At 34.7% G+C, this 24,905-nt stretch overlaps 1 protein-coding gene across 7 annotated transcripts in view; it reads left to right on the top strand.

Annotated features, from left to right (window-relative positions):
- CEP83 (centrosomal protein 83) overlaps positions 1–24,905 on the top strand; it is a 127,598-nt gene that overhangs the window by 67,255 nt on the left and 35,438 nt on the right. For all 7 annotated transcript variants that reach the window (XM_047866009.1, XM_047866013.1, XM_047866012.1 and 4 more), the window contains 5 exons: positions 6,137–6,388; positions 9,602–9,733; positions 15,987–16,101; positions 17,349–17,493; positions 17,607–17,756. In XM_047866009.1, the coding sequence (XP_047721965.1) occupies positions 6,137–6,388; positions 9,602–9,733; positions 15,987–16,101; positions 17,349–17,493; positions 17,607–17,756 (794 nt within the window). The remainder of the gene's footprint in view (positions 1–6,136; positions 6,389–9,601; positions 9,734–15,986; positions 16,102–17,348; positions 17,494–17,606; positions 17,757–24,905) is intronic.

Below are 24,905 nucleotides of genomic sequence, written 5' to 3'. Positions count from 1 at the left end.
GAGCAATAAGTCATTCCTATCCCTGCCATCTAGGTTGCTATCCATGCATCTAGTAGGAGCTGGAACTCCTACTTCTACCCAGCATGGGTGTCATGAGGAGCTTCTCCCCACCCTTGGGTATCATAGAACTAACGTGGGGAATGTGGACTATTACATGCACTTGGTAGTAATGAGAGGTAATAATCCTTTCTCTGCCAGAGCCATGTTCTAAAAAGCCAGCTAAAATAAATAAGATCCAGAGTCTCCTAATACAATACCCCCAAAATCTAAATTTCAGTAGAAAATCACTTGTCATACGGAGAACCTGGAAGATCTCAAACTACATTAAAAAAGACAATAGATGTTAACATTGAGATGATAGAGATATTATTAGAATTGCCTGACAAAGATTTTAAAGCAGCCATGGTAGAAATGTTTTACTATATAATTATAAAGTTGGAAAAAATAGAGTCTTAACAAGGAAACAGAAAATGTAAAGAACCAAATAAAAATTTTAGAACTGAAAAATATGACTATCGAACCCTCCCCCCCCAAACAAAACAAAATACAAACCCTCAGTTGTTGGGCTTAACAGCAGAATGGAGGGGATAGAGGAAAGAATCTGTGAACTTGATGATAGAACATTAGAAATTACCCAGTCTGAACAAGCTACAGAAAGTGTATTAAATAACACAGAGAGCCATAAGTTCCCATGGACTATAAGAAAAGATCTAAGATTTTTGTCCTTGAAAAGACAAAGAGGGCATTGTTGAAAAAGTACTTGGAGAAATAAAGGCTGAAAACTCTCCAAATATGCTAGACACATACAGAATCAAGAAGCTGAGTGAGTATCAAACAGGATAAAACAAAAATAATCTACACTAAGAGACATTATAGTCAAACTTATAAAAACTACAGGGAAGAGAATCTTATGAGCAGTAAGAGAAATGATACCTTACTTAAAGGGGGAAAACTATACCAAGACATTTCTCATCAAAAACCATAGAGGCCAAAAGGAAGTGCCACAACATTATCACGTGCAGAAGGGAAAGAAGTAACAACTCATAATTATCCAGCAAAAAATGTCCTTCAGGAATGAAGAATAAATCAGGACATTCATAGAGTAAGGAAAACTAAGACAACCTGTTGCCAGTAGTTCTATCCAAAAGAATGCCTATGGGAAATTCTCTAAACAGAAAGAAAACAGTAAAAGAATTAGCCTCAAAACATCAAGAAGGCTAAAAGAACACAGTAATCAAAACTATGTGTATATACAATAATTGTTCCTTTCTTGAATGAGTTTTCTAAATTTTGTTTGATGGTTAAAGCAAATGTTATAGTATTGTTTGATGTGGTTTTAAATGTATATACTGGAAATTAAGACAATTATAAACAAGGGCAAAGGACATAAAGAGAAGTAAAATTTCTAACTATAACTTCAACTGGTAAAATGAAACCAGTAGGCTATGATAAGGTATATCTAAGTAATTCCCAGAGCAACAACCAAGAAAGCTATACAAAGAGATATGGTCAGAAAATTATAGATAAATCAAGTGGAATCCTAAAAAAATGTTCAAGGACCCCGCAGGAAGGCAGGAAAAAGGAAACAAACTTAGAACAAGAAATAGGAAAAAAAAACTGAAGCCATAAAATATTTATAGTCACAATAAAGGTAAATGGTGTACATATAAAAATTAAAAGAGATTGATGGAGTTGATGTTAAAAATGAAAGACCCAACTATATGCTGTCTATAGGAAACCTCAAAAATAACAATATAGGTAGTTAGTAATTAAAAGGATGGAAAATTATATGTCTTATAATAAAAGAAACATAAGTGGTTGTATTAATATCAGATAAAGTAGACTTAAGAGCAAAGAAAAGTATCTGAGGTGGAAGATTATATAATGATGGAAAATGTCAGTCTGTCATGAAGATGGGAATACTAAATGTGTATGAACCAAACAGAGCTGCAAAATACAGTAAGCAGAAACTAGTAGAACTAAAAAAAAAAAAAGCTGAATCCATAATTATCGTTGGAGATTTGGCACCCTTGTTTCAACAATCGATAAAAAAAATTTGAATCAGTAAGGATGTAGAACTCAACAACACCATTAACCAACAGAATCCAATCAACATTTATAGAACACTCTACCCAACAAGAGCACCTAAACATGTTTTTCTTCAAGTGGCTATTAAGGGTATATCCAAACAGGCTATATCTTGGGCCATAAAATAAACCTCAACAAATTTATAAAAATTGAGATTATACAAAATGAATTCTCTAACCATAATAGAATCAAGCTAGAAATCAATATCAGAAAGATAGTAGGGAAATCCTCAGTTGGAAATGAAATGATACCCTTCAAATAATTCATAAGTCAAAGAGGAAATTTCAATGAAAACATATTAATAAAAAATAATTTTAAGAAATACGTTAGCCTGAATGAAAATGTGGATACAGCTAAAGAATTGCTGAGAAAAAATGTATAGTGCTAAATGCATTCATTAGAAAACAGGAGAAAAATATCAAATCAGTAATCTAAGCTCCCACCTTAAGAACCTAGAAAAAGATCAACATACACCCAAAATAAGTAGAGGGAAGGAAATAAGAAAGATAAGAGCAGAAATTGAAAACAGAAGAACAGTAGAGAAAATCAGTGTAGCAAAGAGCTGTTTCTTTGAAAAGATTAATAAAATTGACAAACCTCTAGCAAGACTGCCAAAAAAAAAAAGAGGGAAGGTACAGATTATCTATATCAGGAATGAAACCGAGACTATCACTACAGGTCTTGCACACATCAAAAGGTTAATAAGGTAATCTGGTGAACGGCTCTACCCAAACAAATTTGACAAACATGGATAAAATGGCTCAAAAGATACTACCGTAACTTACCCCATATGAAATAATTTGAATAGCCATATAACTATTAAGGAAACAATTCATATTAAAAACTCACCAAAAGAATGGTTTCCTTGGAGAATTCTACACAGTGTTTAAAGAAGAATGAAAATCAGTTCTATACATGTCTTACAGAAAATAAAAGAGGAAGGATGTTACCAGTTGGGGAAACAGTAAAGGGTACACAGAAACTCTGAGTTATTATTATATTTTTAATATTTATTTATTTATTTATTTTGAGACAGAGAGAGTGCACACAAGAGAACACAGGCATGAGCAGGGGAGGGGTAAAGAGAGAATCCCAAGCAGGATCTGCGCTGTCAGCACAGAGCCCAGTGTGGGGCTCAATCTCAAAAACCATGAGATCATGACCTGAGCCGAAATCAATAGTTGGACAGTTAACCAAATGAGCCACCCAGGTGCCCCATGAATTATTTTTTACAATTGCATGTGAACCTACCATCATCTAAAAATAAAATTAAAAAAAAAATGTAAACAGGAAAAAGTTATAAAAGTAAGAATGACAACAGACTTCCTTTTGGAAATAATATAAGTCCAAAGACGGTAGAGAAATATCTTTAAAATACTAAACAAACAAACTTAGGCTGTTTGATTTCAGAACCTGTACTCTTAACCATTACTCTATGCTGCATCATAAAGATCATAAAAACAGAGATGGAGGGAACAATGAGATAGACTCCTTTTTCCTTTTTCGGAGAGGAAACTCCTGGTGAGTTAGAGTGGTACGACCATCCTTTGAAAAGAAGATAAACAACAACTGTTCCTAGTCCCAGATCTGTTTCTCGTTTCTGTTGTTTCCTTTACTTCAACAATTTTTTAAAAGTAAAATTGGTTAATACGTCATGTTTCCTGTCAGGTAAGCTTACATTCTAGAAGAGAATAAAGTAAATGTAGGGTAACAATATGGGCAAATTTGGATAAATGTCATAAAAGAGAAATTCAAACAAAGCCTTTGGGAAATTTAGAGAAAGGATTGAGAGTACAACAGATTAAGGCTATCAAGAAAGATTGAGTGTGAATCTGACTGAGAGTGGAGGAAAAGGGAAAAGCTGAGGATATGTCTAAGATCTGTGTCCCGATGACTAGGGCAAGGGCAGTATCATAGCAGTGATTAAATATAAGCTCTTTGGTGGCACAGTTTTGTGATTATTTGCTTGTCTGCTAGGTTTGTAATGTATCCCTACTACCTAGAACAGCCCTGAGTACATAGTAAATGCGCAATAAATATTTGTTACATGAATGAATAAACGAATAGAGAAATTAGAAGGCAGTGATCACCAGATTTCGTAGGGATGATTTGATAGTGAGCTCTAGTTTGGGAGTTACAATTGTGGGATCTAATTATGACTATGCTATTAGCCAGCTTCATCCATAGTTTGAACTATCACTTCAGCTATCACACACATGACTTTCAAAACTATTGGAGAGAGCAATAATATAGGAAACATGCTGGTCAAGAACATTAGCTGTCTGACCTTGCATGTAAATTGAAGATGACAAGAGAAGTTACTGTTACTAAATGCAATTTTATGTCTAGGGCACTTAGCTTGGCACTTGGTCATAATACTGAGTAAAGGGCACCATTGTTTGAACTTGAGTTCCACTTGGACTTTGACCTAGATGAGCCAGCCACCACACCTCTGGTATAGCACATTAAAACTAAAACTATATTTGAATTACCTCATGCAGAAAGCTAAATGGTATTTCAAAGATGGCCAGCTTAATACCTTCATTTTACTTGGTGCCAAAGTGAAAAAGTAACTTGCACAAAGTCACACAGAGAATATGGAGGGAAAAAGGTAGTCGGGGACCAAACTTGTGGGGGTAGTGTTTATATGTAAAGGGTGGGAGGAAAAATAGGAAAGAGACACTAAATTAGTTAGGCTTGAGGCTGAATTTTATAGCTGCCTTCTATGATGAATTTTATTTTCTGGGAAAAAAAATGGTGTTTTCCTGCTACATAGCTCTACCTGTATTTCCCATTGACATCTTTAATTCAACGTGTCTGAAGCCAAATTGGAATCACTGCATGTTAAAACTGAAAATGATTTTTGAGGGCCTTCAGTCTATACTCTCATTTTAGAGATGAGGAAAACAGATTCTGCTCTGTGGTGGAGCTCTCACACTTCTTAGATTCATTAGTAGCAAAGTGAGCCATCGTTCATCTCTTGGGTCACTTTTGCCCATGTTGCAGAGTGTTACTTTAAGTGCTTTTGGGTTAGGGTGAGGCTTCTAGGCTCATCCTGGCTACAGACAACCTCTAGTATTGTTAAGAGCAGTCGTTTTTTTTTTGTTTGTTTTTTTTCTTTAAACAGCTGACTCCTTTCAGTTGAATCACATGAAGAAACCTCATATATAAAAAGAGACTAAAAAAGAGGAGTTGCTCTGGCTAATAAAGATTTGGTGGTGATGGTGGTTGGGGAGATCAGGGAAGAGAAAGAATGAGTTTTACCCTGATAACTTGGCCCCTGATTCCTGGAGGTGAGGGGCCTCTGAAGTGCCTCTGAGGTTAGGAAGCAGTGTGAAACTCCATGATTTGGAGGCCTGGGGGGTCCAGCAGTGAGGGTTGGTATGAATGAGAAGACCATTTGTGTTTCTGTTCATCCTGTTTCCTGTGACTTTTCCACATACCCTGGAGTAATAATTTTTAGGTCTTTCTTGAATCTAATAATTAAGAACTAGGCCATCAGTGCAACTAGGGCCTAAATAAACTCTCAGCTATCATTTTAAAACTCTCATCAGTCACATTTGTGGGTATTTACACAGACAAGCAGCTTTTTTGTGAATTAAGTGGCCTTGAAATAGATAATTTTATTAGTATAGACAAAGCTCAAGTATTGTCACGCGAGGAAAAGCTTAGTGGCAATCAGCATATTGATCTTGCATAAACCCTTTATAATGTTCTGATGAATTGTAAAATACTTGACATATTTTTAATTACTTTTATACTATTATTTATAATTTTGAATTTTAGCAACTGATGAAGCCCTGTGCTTAGAAGACACCATGGGGGGATAGAGGGAAAATAGGACAAGGTCCTTGCCCTCACATTTGAGTCATGCTGAGTACAGAATGAAGAATGTGACATTTTAGGTTTTTATCCTTTGTACTTGCTTTCACCACCTCAACTTCCATATTGTGTAATTTTTATTTTTAATTTACTGATGTGTAAAGCATATTCATGACTGAAAATTCACTAATTTAAGATTCTGTGCTTTCTTTCAAATTATTACTAGATTGCAGGACTGGAGAAAGATAAAGAAGAACTACATAATCAACTGCTTAGTGTTGATCCCACAAGAGACAGCAGACGAATGGAACAACTTGTTCGAGAAAAAGTCCATTTATGTCAGAAAATAAAAGGCTTAGAGGCTGAGGTAGCCGAATTAAGGGCTGAAAAAGAAAATTCTGGTGCTCAGGTAGAAAATGTCCAAAGAATTCAGGTACGGCAGTTGGCTGAGACGCAGGCTACAGTCAGATCCCTGGAGGTAAGATTTTAATTGCTTCCCGGTAGAGTATGGCATACTTTTTTGAAAGTGCAATCGACAAGCCTTTGATTTTTAGAGCACAAATATATGCTTACCAATCTAATGCTGATGCATTTGTAGAGTCCCAAGAGTATAGATTCTTTTTGTAAAGAAGAAAGCTATTGATTCATAAGCAATAGCTATGCTACTACATTTACAAAGGGATTATTTATTCTTTGGGAGCCAAAACACCTAGCCAAAATGATTTAACCCTTGAAATGCCAAAGAGTAGAATATGCAAAATTTTCAAAATTTGAGTTTCTGAGGATTAAAGTCATCTCCAACCAGAAGGAACAATTTATTCCTGGATAGTTATTTCCTTACATGGGATTCAAGGTATTAAAATCAAAAGACCTGTTTAAATAAAAATACCATACTTTTATATCTTATGACAGCTTCTTGCCAGAGTAATACAATTCAACTTGGTACTAATGCATATAAGTCTTTAGTGAACTATTTTCCTGAGTTTGTTAGAGAAATATAAGAGCTGGCAGAGCTAGGCTGGTACTCCTAGAGGTATTCTTCTATGAAAATTCTTGGTTTCCATTGTTGGAGAGGAAAACTTTCTTTATACTCTTAGGTTCAGTGATTGGAGATTGTGAATTAAACTGACAATAGGTTAACAAGAGAAAAGATGGATATTTATGTAAGTAAACAGGAGTTCACAGAAAAAATGTGGCTCAAAGTGGTAGAATTTGGGGCATGTGTGTCATCCTTTTAAAAAATATTTATTTTGGGGGCGCCTGGGTGGCTCAGTCGGTTAAGTGTCCGACTTCGGCTCAGGTCATGATCTCACAGTTCATGGGTTTGAGCCCCGCGTCGGGCTCTGTGCTGACAGCTCAGAGCCTGGAGCCTGCTTCTGATTCTGTCTTTCTGTCTCTGCCTCTCCCTTACTCACATTCTGTGTCTGCCTCTCAAAAATAAATAAATGTAAAAAAAAAAATTTTTTTTTTTAAAAATAAATAAAAATAAAAAATACTTATTTTTGAGAGAGAGAGAGTGCAGGGAAGGGGCAGAGAGAGAGAGGGAAACAGGATCTGAAGCAGGCTGTGCACTGAGAGCCTGATGCAGGGCTTGAATTCCTGAACCAAACTGTGAGGTCACGATCTGAGCTGAAGTCAAAGGCTTAACTGACCCAGCCACCCAGGTGACCCTGCATACCATCTTAATAGGGAAACGAGACGGGGAGAAAAGGCACTTAGGGGAACACAAATGACTTTTAGGAAAGATAAACAGGCCCTTAGGAAAATAGATGGGAGATATGACAGTTTTGTGACAGTGTCTGTATAGGTGATTTTTTATCCTTCTCCCTAAATAGGAGTCAGTCTTCACTGGCTATAAAACCCAGACAAAGGGATTTATAATTCTTTTTGGTGGCTCTGGTTTTTGGTAGCAGAGAGGAGTTCAGGGAAAAACCTTTTCCTGTGTCTATTGATTATCAAATGCCTTCAGCTCAAAATAATTTTTATGCCACGGTGACATATTCTGGATCCCTTAACCACCTTGTTTAGGTATGCTTACTTTTCCTGGTTTTTAGTGTTTAACATATAGCAAATATACTAGTTTTGAGCAATCAAAAACTAGTTTTGATTTATTTTGAACAATCCAAAGTGTGTGTGTGTGTGTGTGTGTGTGTGTGTGTGTGTTTAGAATAGTTGTGAAATGATTAGACTTGTAGGGAATTAGTGGGCATCTAGCAAAATAGTGATTTTTTTTCAGCCAAAAAACTGGGTACAGCCAAAATATTGATATGTTTTGAAGAATAGAAGTCATCTTTTTATTTTTTGATGAAGCTTCTGACAGTATTTATTGGTTTCCTGAACTAAAATTGTATCATTGGACCTTAGACATGAGGCAGTTCAGAATGAGACTTTTATGTTGCTACCTTTCCAGTATTAATGTATTTATAGTGACTGAGTAAGTGGATGATTGCAATTGAATACAGTGTTTGATCTCAATGCAGAGCTTTTTATTGAGGTCATTTGGAGTGCTGATTTTCAGGACAAGTTCAATGATTACAAAAGATGGGAGGTTCATTTGTGACACTTTCAAAGAGTTAATTTTATCATTTGTCAGATGAAATGAGAATAAGCACATGAGAAGAAGCGTTTTTTCTTCTTTGATTTTTTTTTGGCTATCATTGTGCCTGCCCAAAGACTATCATTTTATATTTGAGGAAAATAGTTTTTTCTGAATTACTTGTCGAATATACTCTTTAAAATTTTTATTTTTAATGTTTATTTATTTTTGAGAGAGACAGAGGGCGAGCAGGAAAGGGGCAGAGAGAGAGGGAGACACAGAATCTGAAGCAGGTTCCAGGTTCTGAGCTGTCAGCCCAGAGCCCAACACGGGGCTTGAACCCACAAACCGTGAGATCATGACCTGAGCCGAAGTCGGACGCTTAACTGACTGAGCCACCCAGGTGCCCCTGAATATATGCTTATCGTATTTAAGATATATAGGAAATGAGATCTTATAAAACCGTGAAGCTTATTTTTTAAATGTCACACATTTTAACTATTTTGAGTGGAAATATTTTTAAAAAGCATTTAGTTTTCATTTTCAAGTTAAAGAGTACTATGTTACCAACCAGAAATTTTCTTGAAAATTTACAGACTTAAGAATCTTTATTATGTGATGGGATCAAGAGCTATTGATCTCTTTGTTCATACTTCCAGAGGCTCCAGATTGAGAATTTTGAATTCTTAAATCTCTCTTTTTTTAATCTCCCTTGATTTTCAGATTTTTTGCTCTCACCTACTACTGCAAATGAGCCCTTTCTTCTACTTTCTAATATACTTTTATATTTCTGAGATGCATTGAAACCCCCAAAATGTTTGTTCAAATTATGTCAGCAAAAAAGAGTAAATAGGTGTCAAGTGAGTACACAGAGGTACACTCTCATGAGAGAAGTTTATGAGTTGTATTTTGGTGGTGGCTGTTGATAATGTCATTTGTGAAGATACTCTTGTTACATATTTCCTGGGGCAAATATCATTCATTTTAATTCTACCAGTTACTTTGAGGAAACTCTTGTTGTTTTGGTGCATGTTAGTATTGATGAGGTTTTGAGTAGTTGGGGCAAGTATGATTACACATATATTTAAAATAGTGCTTATTTTTATATAATTCCAACATTTGTGAATAAATTAAAAAAATTTTTTTTAATTAAAGGCTGAAAAACAGTCAGCTAAACTACAGGCTGAACGCTTGGAAAAAGAGCTACAATCAATCAATGAACAAAATACTGTTTTAATTAGTAAATTGCATAAAGCTGAACGGGAAATAAATACATTGACCAGTAAAGTAAGTCATCTTATGTTTGTACTTCATTCTTTAGAATGCTTGATACTGCATAATGGCAAAGAAATTTTGTATTTTAATACTTTACTTCTCTGTATCGAGATCTCTTTTTATTTTGTCATGCTACCTTCCAGTACATTCAGAATGTGATCAATTTTTACCACCTCTTCTGTGACCACTCTTGTCTAAGCCATGATTTCTTGAGGTTCGATTTTTATAATAGCCCCCTAACTCTCTGCCCATTCAGAGCTCTGCGTAATCTGGCCTCTGCAGTCTTTCCACGGCCTCACAGTCCATTTTCCCTCCTGTTCATTTTGCTCCGGCCTCACTGGCCTTCTTTTCACTCTTACTGACTTCTGTGTTAGGGCTTTGGCACTTGCCTGCCAGACGTAGTCTTCCCTCACGTCCTCATAGATTGCTTTCTCACGGCACGTTATCAGAGAGGCCTGCCTTCTCTTCACTTTGTAAAACACCATCTTGCCTCTTCCTGCCTCACTGTCTGTCTTCCTTATCTGCTTTATTTTTCTTCGTAGCTCCTAACACCATTTGATATATATTTATATTTGTTTATTTTTTGTCTCTCGTGTCCTTTCCCACTCCCTCTTCTTTCGACCAAATATCAGCTTTAAGAGTAGGGACATTGCTTTTGTTATTCCTTGTATCTCCAGCTCCTGGAACAGTACTGGCACACAAAGTCACTCAATATTTGTTAGGTGAGTAAATTAATAACAGCAGCATGGTCTGCATTTATGTTATTTAAAAAAGTTTTTTTTTAATGTTGATTTTTGTGTGTGTGTGAGAGAGAGAGCGTGTGCACGTATGCACGTGCAAGCAGGGGAGGGGCAGAGAGAGAGGGAGACACAGAATCTGAAGCAGGTTCCAGGCTCTGAGCTGTCAGCCCAGAGCCCAACTTGGAACTTGAACTCACGTGCCCAATGGTAAAGCTGAAGCGCTCAACTGGCCGAACCACCCAGGTGCCCCTGCATTTATGTTATTTTTAAAAGAATATATATAATGGTTTGCACATCTTTTATATACTAAGTTTTCTCAGGAACTTAGTTTTTTCTCCCTCACATGCAGTATATATGAGGAATCTGGTAACCAGAAATAGGATAGCAGTGATAAAAGTATCTTGTAGAAAACTGTGGTGAATAACAGCATCAGCTCTGGAGTCAGACAGACTAGATTCAGCTTTCATTTCTTTTCCTTACTAACTGTGTGACCTTGAGCCAATTTACTTTCTCTCTGAAAATTTTAGTGTTTTTCTTTATAAAGCAAGGCTGATATCTACCTTAGAGAGTATGGCAAAGATTAAATGCAATATTATGCATAAAGCACTTAGCAAAATGTCTAATAGATAATCACCGCAAATATTAGCTATTATTAACGGTAGTACTTGGGGGTATTTTAAAATCTAGGAAATAAGTCTGGTTTCTGAATCCATGCAATCAAGTATTTTCCATCAGAGCAGAGCAGAGTTCAGGTAAAATTACCTTAAAAAACAAAATGGCTCCCAGACCAGAAGGAATTTACTGTAGCCTCTAATAGAAATGAGTTTATCTAAAGAAGTAATGTATTCATCATAAATTCCTTGGCCAAGGAATTATTTAAGAAGACTTAGGCACTGTTTATGACAGAGGGAAGATTGAATTTTAGTGAGTAGGATGTAAGGATTCTAGTCTCATTGAAGAGATAATTCTTACTGTGGAAAGGAATATACCCATCTGTTTTTAATTAGTAAGCGTGAAAATAGCAATTCATTTCATTCCATTTGTTCTGATTGTATGATCACCAAACAACTTTCTGTTATTTGACTTCCAATGTAATTTTGTCTACAGGGAGAAAATGCCCGCTGGTCCTTTAGACTTAGAGTGTTCTAATATCCATTATAATTTTTTCTCACAGTTACTGTAACTGACATTCTGATTTTATAGATCAGTCTTTATAAACTTTATTAATGTGAATCTAACCTTGAGAGTGGTCATTTCTGTGCCTGAAAGTCCATAAACCATAATACTAGATGTATTAGATGCTCCCTTGGGAGATAGTCTACCCAGTTTTTTCCATGGCAAACACATACTCTTTCCTGTTTGCAGATTGTATATCTAGTGACATTTAAAATTTTTGTTTGAATTTTTATACTTTACAGTTTACAAAGTGGTTTTGTAGCCGGTGTGTCATTTAATTCATTAGACATGGCTGATGCTAGACAGAAGAAGTGAAAATTAGGCAAGAGGATTTTTAATTGTTGAAATACTTTGATTCAAGTGTAGTCTTCTAGTCTAGCCAAAATTGGTCATTTTGGAGGAGGTACTGAAGTGCAGTGGAAAAGTCTGTGGGCTCTGAATCCGATAAATCTATCTTTTGATCCTGGCTCATTTATCTCATTCATCACCTATGTAAACTTCTGATTTGCTTAACTTTTAAGTGGGAACAATGCCTGCCTCTTACAGGATTTTTCTAAGATTAATGATAGTATTGAATGAAGTAAATAGTAGCTGGTGATGAAAGTAATGGCAGTGATTTTACACCAATGATGTCCTTAAATAAGAAAATGATAGAACACAGAACTGTGAACCCATTGACTAGTTTCCTTCCTCACTGTATCAGTAACTGTGTGTGGAACTTTAGGCAAGTTTCCTCATACATGAAACGAAACATTGTTGTAGGTCATCCCTAGGAACTCTTTCAGCTTCCTAAAGTTGTGTAAGCCCTACTGGAAAATAAATTAATAATACAATTGCTTCCTGATTAACCTAAGTAGATTATTTATGCATTCAGATGTGTACATATTGAGAGATATACATTGACTTTCTACAATGATAGAGTATATAAAGAAATAGATGCAAAACACAAACAAGTAAATTTAGGAAGTTCTCTCATGCCTTTCTTCCAATTCTAGTATTGCTAAGAGTTGCCTTTTTAAAGGCATACTTGCATTTTTTGCATATAAATGGCATATTAAAAACCACCCTTCAGCTTTAGACAAACCAAATTTTCACTTAGAATCATGCATGTAAAAAGATTTCATTGGAAGGATAAATTTTAGAATGATATTTCAAACACGATTGTCACAGTTTTCTTTGCAACTTGAAATTTTCATCAATATTTTGCAACTCTAGCAAATGGTTGTTTGCAATGCAAAGGAGCACCTGGGGTGTATTTGTCTAAGTTATTCAAATTTGTAAATGTTAGGGTTTTGAACAGAATTATATCCGTATGACTATCAGTGTCTTGGATTAAAAAGTATTACCAAAGATGGCCTGAAAATGGTGACCTTAAAGATATTTCACATTCAATGAGATAAATTGTGGTTACCTCAGGAAGTATTTGATCTTTAGAATGCCAGTAACATAAATACAGTTTTAAGGAAATCATCACACACATTTATCCTTATTAGCTACATTAATGAGGTCACACCATCTCAGACCTCTGAAAAATATCAGAATTTAAGTACACACATCTTTTTGGAATTTGCATCAGGAGCTTCTTGAGTAATACATTTTTTACAACTATATTTTTCTTGCTTACATATATTATTTTCTTCCATGTCTTTGTGTATATGTGTATGTGTAATTTAACAGATTCTGAATCCCTGTAAAACTATTGCCACTGTTTATATTTCTTAAAGTTTACTGGGTAGTACTTTCTGAATTCTTGGCTCCTGTTGTGTCAAAAGCATTAAATAAATTGGCATCATGAAGGCTAGCATGGAAAACATATTATGAAAAATAAAAGGAAAAACAGGGTACCTTAGCCCAAGGGAGCTTTAGAAGACTCTGCATCTCTTGAAATTATATGTAACATTTTAACATTGTACACTTTGTTTAGGAAAAAAGATCTGTAGTTTTCCCAGGACTTTTGAGACCTGATCACAAAGAAGGTGAAGAACCAGAGATTTAGAGTCAGAAAGAAAAGTTTATTATGACTAATTGGGATCTGGTTCAGATTACTTACAGAATGTGCTACTGTCATAGCTATGTAATAAATATTGATATAAGTTTCTCATTTTTAATAAATAAAATAATTCCTTTTAATATATTTTCAGGAAGTTAATACTTACTACTAGTATAAGTGCATTCATTACGTTAGGATCATAGAAATGTGGCACTAAAGGAAAGCTTAAACTCATATAGGTCCATAGATGAATAAATGTGAATGCGAGATGACAAATACTTTGCTTGAGCATATACTACTAGTTTAATAATAAAAGTAGGCCTGAAGACAGACTTCACTTGTTTGACTTCCTGTCTAGAATTCTTTCAGTTTCAATAATTATAGTTTAGCTGAAAAATATTTTCTCATTTCAGTATATCTCAGGGTGAAATGAATTAAGAAATAGTTGTTTTTTTTAATAGATTTCGTAGTAGTTCTTGTTGAAATGAATCAAGTTTATGCAAAATAAGATGGCTGTAATTTTCCACCTCTTATTTAGAGAGGCTACAATGTGGTTTGTTAATTAACTGCTATGTCATTCTTAACCTTTTACAGTTAGTATATAATAGCAGACTATAATTTCATTTGTTATAGAAATTGGATTTTCACTGTAGTTATATTTCTCCAAAATTTTAAAACAATTATGGTTTAAATTCTGTCCATGAAATTATAATATAGTAAAGCCCAGTCTACAGAAAGTTTAAGTTATCAAGATAAATGCAGTTTCTTAGCTGCTTTCGTGTAGTTTCTGTGAGACTTGCTTTCATAGAAAAGAGCTTCAGAAATGTTTAAAAACCTTATGTCAGCACACTGTATTCATTTTATGTAGTATCATTTAAAAAATCGATAAGTTAATTTGGAAGCATGCATCTTAAATGTGGTTAGCAGTACAAAGGTAGCCCAGTACTTGCTTGTCTGTTTCTTTGGATTTTGGCCAAACCATTCCTTATAATGTTTTTAAGACCTTTCATAGATGGAATCTCTTTTGGTAAGACACTTCTATTTCTTGTTCTTCCCCTCTTTAGCTCTAGGAGCTCTTACTGATTTGTTTCTAACTCCCATCTTTAATTTTTATAGATTTCTGTTGCACTCAAGTAAATTATCCTTTAGTCTTCTGTTCCCACCGTCTTCTGTTTTACATATTTGGCATGTATATATTTGTGGTTTTCTACTCTTATTTCGTAGTTTCATGCATTAGTGTAATATGTCAGCATACAGGTTTAATTTTTATGTCTGTATTGGTTAAATCTTTATTATGGGATTAACTATAAGACTCACTTTAGAAGCACCTTACCATAGGGAAAGGATATGGAAAATGTTAGAGAGTAGTGCAGATAATTGGAAGAGACTAATAAATTTTCTTGTTTGTTTCTGTAACCCCAGCTCCTAAAACAGTGCTAGAGCACATAATAAGTGCTCAGTAAATATTTATTGAATGAATGAATGAATACTACTTATGAACTAGAATCATTCAACTTTCAAAAGGGATGTCTCATTGAAAACTAAAAACTGGTATGTGGTAGGTTAATTATATGGAAAATATTGACAATTATTTCCATTCACTCAGAGCTTTAAAAGAATCAGGTTTGGGCAGTAAAAGTTTAAATTAGATAGGTTTTATATTCTACCCACTGCCACACACACACATGCACGCACCACAGACACACACACATTATTTAATTACCGAATTCAATTAATTCTTCCTTCTTGTCCCCTTTATCAATCCTTTGCCTCTTAATTGTTTCTTTACCTTCAGTTTCTTAATCTTAATTTGCATCGAGAGTTAATTTTCTGAAACAAAGTTGACTGTGCCACCTTCAGTAGCTAACAGGATACACAGACTTTTGCAATGGCATATAAAGTTTACTTCCTGCCACTCCACATATTTCATACCTTCCTTTGCTCTAACTATAACACATTGCTCATTGTTTTCCAAGCATACTGTGTAATGCTACACCTATATAACTTTTTATATGCTGTTCCTTATACCTAGAAAGGCTTCATGTCACCAGCACTTTTTTTAAAGGGAGGTTTCAGCCAGTCATTGACTACTGGATTTTAGGTACTTGCAGTTAAGCCTTTTAAAGCAAGATTAAGCCAGATGACCCCCACCCAGGTATCTGTAAAGAAATAACTGAGTTTTGTTAGGAAAAGACTGTTTTCTTAATACCAAATACTGTTCAGGGCACTGAAGCACCTTCTCTCTTGGAAGGTATGCTTACACTGTATACCCTGCTACCAAAACATTTTCTCATTTCTACTGATGTTTTTGGGTAACAGTTAATGGCCTATAGTAATTTCAATTTCTGATTATCAACAGGTAAAAGAACTTAAACATTCAAACAAACTAGAAATAACAGACATCAAACTGGAGGCAGCAAGAGCTAAGAGTGAGCTAGAAAGAGAAAGGAATAAGATTCAAAGTGAACTGAATGGTAATATATGATTTCCCATGCTTTTTACTATTATTTTTACATATAAACTCAAATTATTAAAATAGATCAAACTGAATTTTTATTTTCAGACTGAATTTTAATCTTAGAGCACATATGGATTATTTTTATTTATGTTGAATGTTCATTTTGTGATCTAGCTTTTAAAAAAATCTTATGTTTATGTCATTTACTTGATTAATACTTAAATGAGACTTTACAAATGGGAATCCATACTTTCTGGGTTTATAATTTTGAATCTATTTAGATCATGTGATTATTAGTCCCAGACCGTTTTGAGTCTAAAGAATGTAAGGAAGATAGGTGGGTTTCAGACCCAATTTCTGTTTTTTATGTAGATAGCAGGCTTGTTATTGAGCCTACTTTAGCCTAAGCTTATTTTAAGTTCCACTTTAGTCTTAGAATGCCCTTCTCTTCATGATTCCTCAGAATTATGCTATTTCTGACTTTCCTTTTTTTCACCCCCCGCCCCTGACTTTTCTTAAAAGGTGTTTAAATAAGCTACCTTTGGCCTGTAACTTTCCTCAAGTGGGTCTTTAGTTGAACTGATGTCTGTAGTTTCAGACAGAGCTTATGATGAATTAGTGTTTTCATCATTTATTTCTATTTGATATTGATTGGTGGGTTTCCATAGAGTTAGGGAGTAACGTTTCTTAGGAACTTCAAGAGTTTATGATTTAGTTCTGCATTCTTTTTAAACTTGAGTTAGGTATGAATTTATTTTAGTTATTCCATGTGCAAAATACTTGCCATATCAATACAAGGAAAATTTGTGAATTCATTGGATAAACTTGAAAGTTTCTAATTTATATTTTTACCAGAAACCTGACAGTTCTGTTAGAATGATAGGTTTTGAAGGTTTCTGTGATTCCAGCCAGCTTTATGATGATGCTATCTGTGGGGCTAAGATTACAGAACCCTTTTAGAAGTGAAGTATTATATATCTCTTTTGATATCATCTGGGTTGATGTCCCCAGCTCTCAGGAGTCAAGTGAGTAAATATAGTCTTTTATTAAAGTGTGTGTGAATGGACAGGATGGTTAGCTCTGAGTTTTAGTCTGTTTCATAAGGTTTATCAATAAAGATTTAAAGATCTTTGAGAATATATACCCAGACTCACTTTCTATGCTCTTTTAATTGTCTTAATCAGTTTATGGATGCTTGCTGTTATGACTTTTCATCTTAATAACATTGAATGAAGCATATTTTTTTCCTTCAAAAAATGTTAGGGTTACAGTCAGACAATGAAATTCTCAAGTCAGCTGTTGAACACCACAAAGCACTCCTAGTAGAAAAGGATCGTGAATTAATACGTAAAGTACAAGCTGCCAAGGAAGAAGGTTATCAAAAACTCGTGATATTACAAGATGAAAAGTAAGTACTTAATTACCTTACTTTGTGTTCAGTCTTCTTGTAAATGAAAACATTTTGCTGTCATATCATCGTTATTGTAGTTCTTCTAACATAATTATCATCTGTTGTTTTAGGCTAGAGCTTGAGAACAGATTAGCGGATTTAGAAAAAATGAAAGTGGAACATGATGTCTGCAGACAATCTGAAAAGGATCAGTGTGAAGAGAAATTGCGAGCTTCACAGATGGCAGAAGAGTCGGCCAGAAGGGAACTTCAGAGTATTAGGTTATATATACGTATATATATTTTAAACTTCATTTTGAAATAAATTCAGAGCTCACAAAACATTGTAACAGTCATACAGAGGATTTCCATATGAATTCATGGAGATCTCCAAAAACGGACATCTTCCATAACCATATTACAATCATCAGAACTAAGATACTAACATCAATATAATCAGAAAACAAAATAAATATTACACTTACTCAGCTTACTCAAATTTTACCAATTATCCCATTGATAGTCTATTTCTGGTCTAAGATCCAATCCAGAATCATACATTACCTTTACTTTTAGAGTGCTAGCCAGTTATTTTGTAGATCACCCCTCAATTTGAGTTTGTCTTAAATTCTTTGTGATTAAATTCAGGTTGTAACATTTTTAGCGAAAATAATACCAAAGTCAAAGTCTTGTGTCCTCAGTGCGTTATATCAGGAGGTATATTATTTGTACCTTACCCTTACCTTACCCTTACCGGTGATGTTAACTTTGATCACTTGGTTAAGGTGATGTCTGCCAGATTTTTCCATTTTAAAGTGACTGTTTTTTCCTCTTTGTGATATATAATTATCTTATGGGGAAATATCCTGAGACTATGTAAATTTTCTCATCATACTTCTGCATAATACGTTCTTCCACTAATTTTAGCACCCATTGGCCAAATATGAGACAATTTGAGCAATGAAATAAGTTATAATAAAAGATTACAGTCCATAGGATAAAATCTATGGATCCAAATGATATAATGTGTAATTATTTTTAAATTTTTATTTTAGAGAGAGCACAAGAGGGGAGGGGGGATGGAGAGAGAGAGAGAATCCCAAGCAGGCTCCACACTTAGCTCAGAGCCCAACACAGAGCTCGATCCCACGACTGGATCGTGATCCGAGACAAAGTCAAGAGCTGGATGCTCAACCAACTGAGCCACCCAGGCACCCCTAATGTGTAATATTTAGAGAGAAGGAAAGCTTTTTTCGGGAGAATTCCAACTAATAAATGTAGAAAGAATAATGGAAATAGGAAAACATCATTTGGCAAACATGACAGTAGCAATAATAGGTATGGTGTTGCAAATTTTCAAAGGTTTTCATCATCTCTGGAGATAATCATGATTTTTCCTTTCTTACATTATTAATATTATGTATTAATGGATTTTGTAATCTTGAAACAACCTTAACTTCTGAAATAAGTATCTGTTTATTCCATAGAAAACAACTTGTTAAGGCTCTCTTTCTCTATTGGGATCAGTTTTAATCATCTGTGTTTCATAAGAAATTATTTATTTCATCTTTGCAGATTTATCTTCATAGAGATCTGCAATATCATTTTTATTTTTTAATTTCTTTTGTTTCAATGCACCTTCCCTTGACCATTTCTTATTTTGTAATTGTCCTTTTTTCTCCCCTCTTTGTTTATTGAGTCAGCTATTGCTTTATTGATTTTATTCTTTTTACTGTGATAAAATATACATAACAGAATTTACTATTTTCATCATTTTTAAGCATACAGTTTGGTATTGTTTTAAACTAGGAATTTGATTTATGGAGTCAACTGTTTTTCTATTTCCTACCTCATTAATTTCTGCTTCTTGATTCTGTGTGGGTTTTTTTTTTTTTTTGCCATAGAGTTTTTATAGTTGTATTAGTGTTTAATGTACATAAAATAAAATTCACCCATTTAAAAAATGTACAGCTTGATGCCTTTTGGTAATTGTGTAAAGTTATGTAATCACCACAGTAAAAACATAGAACACTTCCATCACCCTTAAAGTTTCCCCATGTCTCTTTTCAGTTGACCTCTCCCTGATCCCCAGCCTTAGACACCCCCTGGTTTATCCATGTTATTGCATATGGCAATAGTTGATCACTTTGTATTGCTGATTGGTATTCCATTGTATGGATGTAATGTGATTCGCCTTTTCTTTTTCCTTTTGATGGACAGACATTTGGATTGTTACTAGTTTGGGGCTATTATGAACAATGCTACTATGAACATTCATGTACAAATCTTTGGGCATATGTTTGTCTCTTGGTTAAATATCTGGGAATGACTTTGCTGAGTGATGACACATGGCAATGCTGTTTTATAACATATAGCAATACTGTTGTACAAAGTAGTTATGCTCTTTTTCATTTCTAGTAGCAACGTATGAGAGTTCCCCTATGACAGTTCCATTTGTTTAACACATCTTGACTGACACTTGTTAATCTTTTTAATTTAACTCTAGTGGATGTGTACTAATATATCACTGTGGTCTTAATTTGATTTTCCTAGATGGCTGGAGATGTTTATTTAGCATCTTGTAATGTGGATTTTTGATGTGTCTGTTCAGATATTTTGCCCATTTTTAAAATTGGGGAGTTATCTTCATATCGAGTTATAACAGCTCTTTATTTGGCATACAAGTACTTTGTCAGATTCGTGTTTGACAGATGTTTTCTCCCATTCTGTGGCTTGCTTTGCTTATTTTAATTGTGTCTACTGAAAACAGATTTTTTTTTTTATTTTGATGAAGTCCATTTTATCATTTTTTTCTTGTTTGTGTTTTTTGTGTGTTCTGTTTGTTTAAGAAAGAAGGCTTTGCAGGGTGGGTGGCTCAGTAGGTTGAGCGTCCAACTTCGGCTCAGGTCATGGTCTCGTGGTCTGTGAGTTCGAGCCCTGTGTCGGGCTCTGTGCTGACAGGTCAGAGCCTGGAGCTGGCTTCGGATTCTGTGTCTTCCTCTCTCTCTGCCCCTCCCCGCTCATGCTCTGTCTTTCTCTCTCTGTCAAAAATAAACATTAAAAAAAAAATTAAAAAGGAACAAACAAAGCTTTGCATAATCTTGTGTCATAAAGATTCCTCTTATGTTTTCTTCTAAAAGATTAATATTTTGTTTCTTACATTTAGGTTTTCTGGTCCAATTCGTGTTAATTTTTCTGTAGTGTGAGGTGATGGTTGACATTCATTTTTAACTTCCACTTGTTCCAGCATCATTTGTTGAAGACTGTCTTTTCTTCCATTGAGTTCTTTTGGTACCTTTGTTGAAAATCAGTTGACCATATAAATGTGTCTGTTTCTGGACTCTTATTTACATTGGTCTGTTTGTCCATCTTGACACGAATATCACACTGTCTTGACTACTGTGGCTGTATCACAAGTGTGATTCAGGTAGTGCAAGTCCTCTGTACCTTGGTCTTTTTTGTCAAGATTGTTTGGCTCTTCTAAGTCCTTTTCCTTTCCATATAAACTTTAAAATCAGCCTGTCACCTTTTTCAAAAAGACTTGTTAGGATTTTGATTGGAATTACATGAATCTGTAGCTCAGTTTGAGGAGAGTTGTCGTGTCAACAATATTGAGTCTATCCAGTCCATTAATATGGCCTATCTTCTCATTTAATTATATCATCTTTAAGTTTTGTCATCAGAGTTTTATAGTTTTCATTGAATATGTCATGCTTGTGTTACATTTTATTTCTTAACGTTTTTATGTGATTATAAATAGGAGTTTTTTTTTAATTTCACTTTCTAATTGTTCATTGCTGGCAGATAGAAATATAGTTAGTGGACTTTTATGTGTTGACCTTGAATTCTGTGACCTTACTAAAGTCATATGTTTTCTACTAGCTGTTTTCTAGATGTTTAGAGTTTTCTAAGATCATGTTGTATACCTTATGCTTTCTTTCAGTTTACTTTGTTCATTTTTTGGTTAAATTTTGAGTTTGGAATTTAGCCCAACAAGTGTTTTTTCTTTCATTTAAAAAAAATTTTTTTTAATGTTTGGTTTATTTTTGAGAGAGAGAGAGACAGAGCACGAGCACAGGAGGGGCAAAGAAAGAGGGTGACACAGAATCCGAAGCAGGCTTCAGGCTCTCAGCTGTCAGCACAGAGCCCAACGCAGGGCTTGAACTCACAAACTGTGAGATCATTACCTGAGCCAAAGTCGGACGCTTAACTGACTGAGCCACCCAGGCGCCCCTCATTCTTTCATTTTTATTGGTGAAGTTTCTCACGTGAGCTTTTTCTTATCCCCACTTTAAAAATGTTCTATAGATTATGATATGTAGTGTTTTAATTATCATTAACTTTTTAGAATTTCTAATTCAATTTGTATTTTCCTTCTCACCCCAAAATTAATAGATGTATTAATAGAAGGTGGAATTGTTTAATATGAGGTAAAATTAATAGTTTGCTAGGGCTGTCATAGTAAAATACCACAGATAGGATGGTTTCAACGATAGAAGTTTGGACTTCTAGACTCTAGAAGTTTGGACTCTAGATGTTTGAGATCTCAAGGTGTTAGCAGATTTGGTTTTTCCTGAGGCCTCTCTTGTTGGTTTATAGATGGTTACTTTCTTGCTCTGTCCTTACAAGGCCTTTCCTCTGTGTGCATATGTCTCTAGTACCTCTCCCTCTTCTTAGGAGGACACCAGTCATAGGGATTAGGACCCACCCAGATAACCTCATTTAACTCTAGATACCTCTTTAAAGGTCCTGTCTCCAAATACAATCACATTCTAAAGTATTGCATCTGAGACTTCAACAGAACGAATTTTGGGGAGACACAGTTCAGTCCGTAGCAAGGTTTTTGAATTTCCAGGTGGGAGGGCTTTTTGCTTATTTACTTTGTTAATTTCTAGTTTTACTGCATTGAAATCAACGAGTACTGTTTCTATTATTTCTACTTTATGAAATGCTGTAATGTTTTCATTTGTGACCTAATGTATCAAGGCCAGGGCTAGGGTTAAGCAAGTGAGACACCTACGGTGAAAACGTTAAGGAGACAATTTTACATGTCAACACTAAACATGTAGGAGCTCTAAAGTGAGTCTTTTTAAAATTTACACTTCACTTTGCACCTGTAATACATCATCAGTTTTTGTTACTCGTTACATAAGGACTAGAAAGGAACATGTTCAATTATAAGAGTAAGTCTCCTGTTATTTGTATGTATCTGTCACTCCTTGCATTTCTTGTAGTTTTCTTCAAAAAGATGATTGCTGTATTATTTGGTATATAGATTATTATAACAGTTACATCTTAGTTGTAATGGTGGTTTATAGCATTTAAAAGTGCTTCTCTTTTTGTCATTTCATGTCATTTGTTTGAATTCCACATTGATATCATTACTCCTGTTTTTTCCTTCCTTCCTTTCTTTCTTTCTTTCTTTCTTTCTTTCTTTCTTTCTTTTTCTCTTTCTTTCTCTCTTTTTCTCTCTCTCTCTGTCTCTCCCCCTCTCTCCCTCTCTTCCCCCCCTCTCTCCCCCTCCCTCTTCCTCCCTCCCTCTCTTTCTTTGTTTCTTTTTTCTGTCTAGAGTTTATTTTTAAGTAATCTTTACACCCACCACGGGGCACAAACCTACAACCATGAGATTGATTTGCATGTGCTACCGACCAGCCAGCCAGGCGCCCTTCATTACTCCTCTTTTCTTATTTCCATTTGCCTGATACGCCTTTATTCACCCCCTTATTTTTAGTCTTTCTGAATCATTTCATTTTTTTAAATGTGTCTTGTATGTGTAGCATATAGTTGGGTCTTGCTGTGGAGCCAAATTAGGGATCATTTTATTTTAACATATGAATTAAGTTCATTTAAATGCACTGAGCCCATGCTCACAGCAAAGACTTTCAGGCAGGAGCATGAATGTTCCCTTGCTGGGATTTAGAATTATTTTCGTCTTTTTGCTTAAAAATGTTTTGAAGTTTGGGCACTTTCTGTATTCCAGTTATGGAAAGGATGTGGTTTTGTGTGGCTTGCTTTATTTGCTGTCTTTGCTTTTTTGTATTATTTTGCAGGACGTATGGATAGCACAGAACTAGATATCTGCTGTTAACTTCAGCTACCTGGAAGTCCCTATATCTGCTTTTTAAATTTCTAAAATCTTAAATGACTTCATAATTATAGATTAAAGTTGAGAGGTTTTAAAAATCATGTTCATTAAGGTGTAGGTTATGTTTCAGGACAAGGGTTTTTGTTTTTTTCTTTTATTAAAATAAATTAAAATTTAAATTCCAGTATAGTTAACATACAGTGTTATATTATTCTCATTACTCAGGAAAGAATTACCTCAGGCAGAAATATATGTATTATTTACTCATGTCAAGTTTTATGAATGATTAATTTAAATGTTGGCTGTAATAATTCTAGAATCATAAATCTGTAATGGATTTTGAGAGCCAATTTTGTCCTATGCTTTGCTTTTAGGTGAGTACATTATTTTTTTTAACTGTTCTAGACAGGTAAGGTGTTTTTTGGTTGGTTGTTTTATCTCCTTGACAATCTCTAGAAAGGAGAGAGACACTCTCCCTAGGAAAACGCCACCCTAATGTTATCCCTTTATGGTCCCACCATTTAACCACTTAGGGTCTTTTCTGTGAGAATTGAAGCCTGTTTCTCCTGGTTTGGCTTCTATTGACATAGTGATAAATGTCAAGCAAACTTGTGTTATTGCAGACACTAATGAATTTGGCCCTTAGGTTTTTTTTTTTTTTCTTTTTTTCCTATATAAAACAGCATTCATTTCTTTAGCTTTTCTTTAATAGAAATCATTTTCTGTCCCATTAGTCACTTTGATAATTTTTTTAAATTTCCCTTCAGTTTCTCCAGTTCATTTATAATGTGTAATTGACCCCAAGTTATTTTAAAATAGGGACATAATCAACATAAAATATAGCAGGAGTAATTTGCAAAATTTACATGACTTTTTTTAATGGTCTACAATTGTGTTTTTCCTATGGCAGTTCTGATTTATAAATGTCTGGCTATATAAACCAGGTCTATTTTGGTCATTCGTTAAATAATCATAATCTCATTTTGCCTTAGTTAGAATTTGTGATAGGTTGCAAATTAAAAAATTTAAGTGTTCATTTATTTTTGAAAGACTTAGAATGCGAGTTGGGAAGGGGGAGAGAGGGAGGGGCGGTCAGAGGATCTGAAGTCCGCTCTGTGCTGACAGTAAAGAACCTGATGCAGGGAGGGCTCAAACCCACTAACCACAAAATCATGACCTGAGCCCTGATCAGATGCTTAACCAACTGAGCCAACCAGTTGCCCTCAAAATTAAATTCTTTACTTATAGAGAGAAAGGTCTTGCTAATGAACTGAAAAGTCTAAATCCTGTAAAGCAGAAGTATCCATCTATTAACAAATAACAAATATCTGTTCTGATTAGGATTA

This window comes from Prionailurus viverrinus, chromosome B4 (genome assembly GCF_022837055.1).
Source record: "Prionailurus viverrinus isolate Anna chromosome B4, UM_Priviv_1.0, whole genome shotgun sequence".
In the NCBI taxonomy this organism is placed as follows: Eukaryota; Metazoa; Chordata; class Mammalia; order Carnivora; family Felidae; genus Prionailurus; species Prionailurus viverrinus.
Note: the sequence above shows the minus strand (reverse complement) of the source record. Positions and strands in the feature narration are given on the sequence as shown.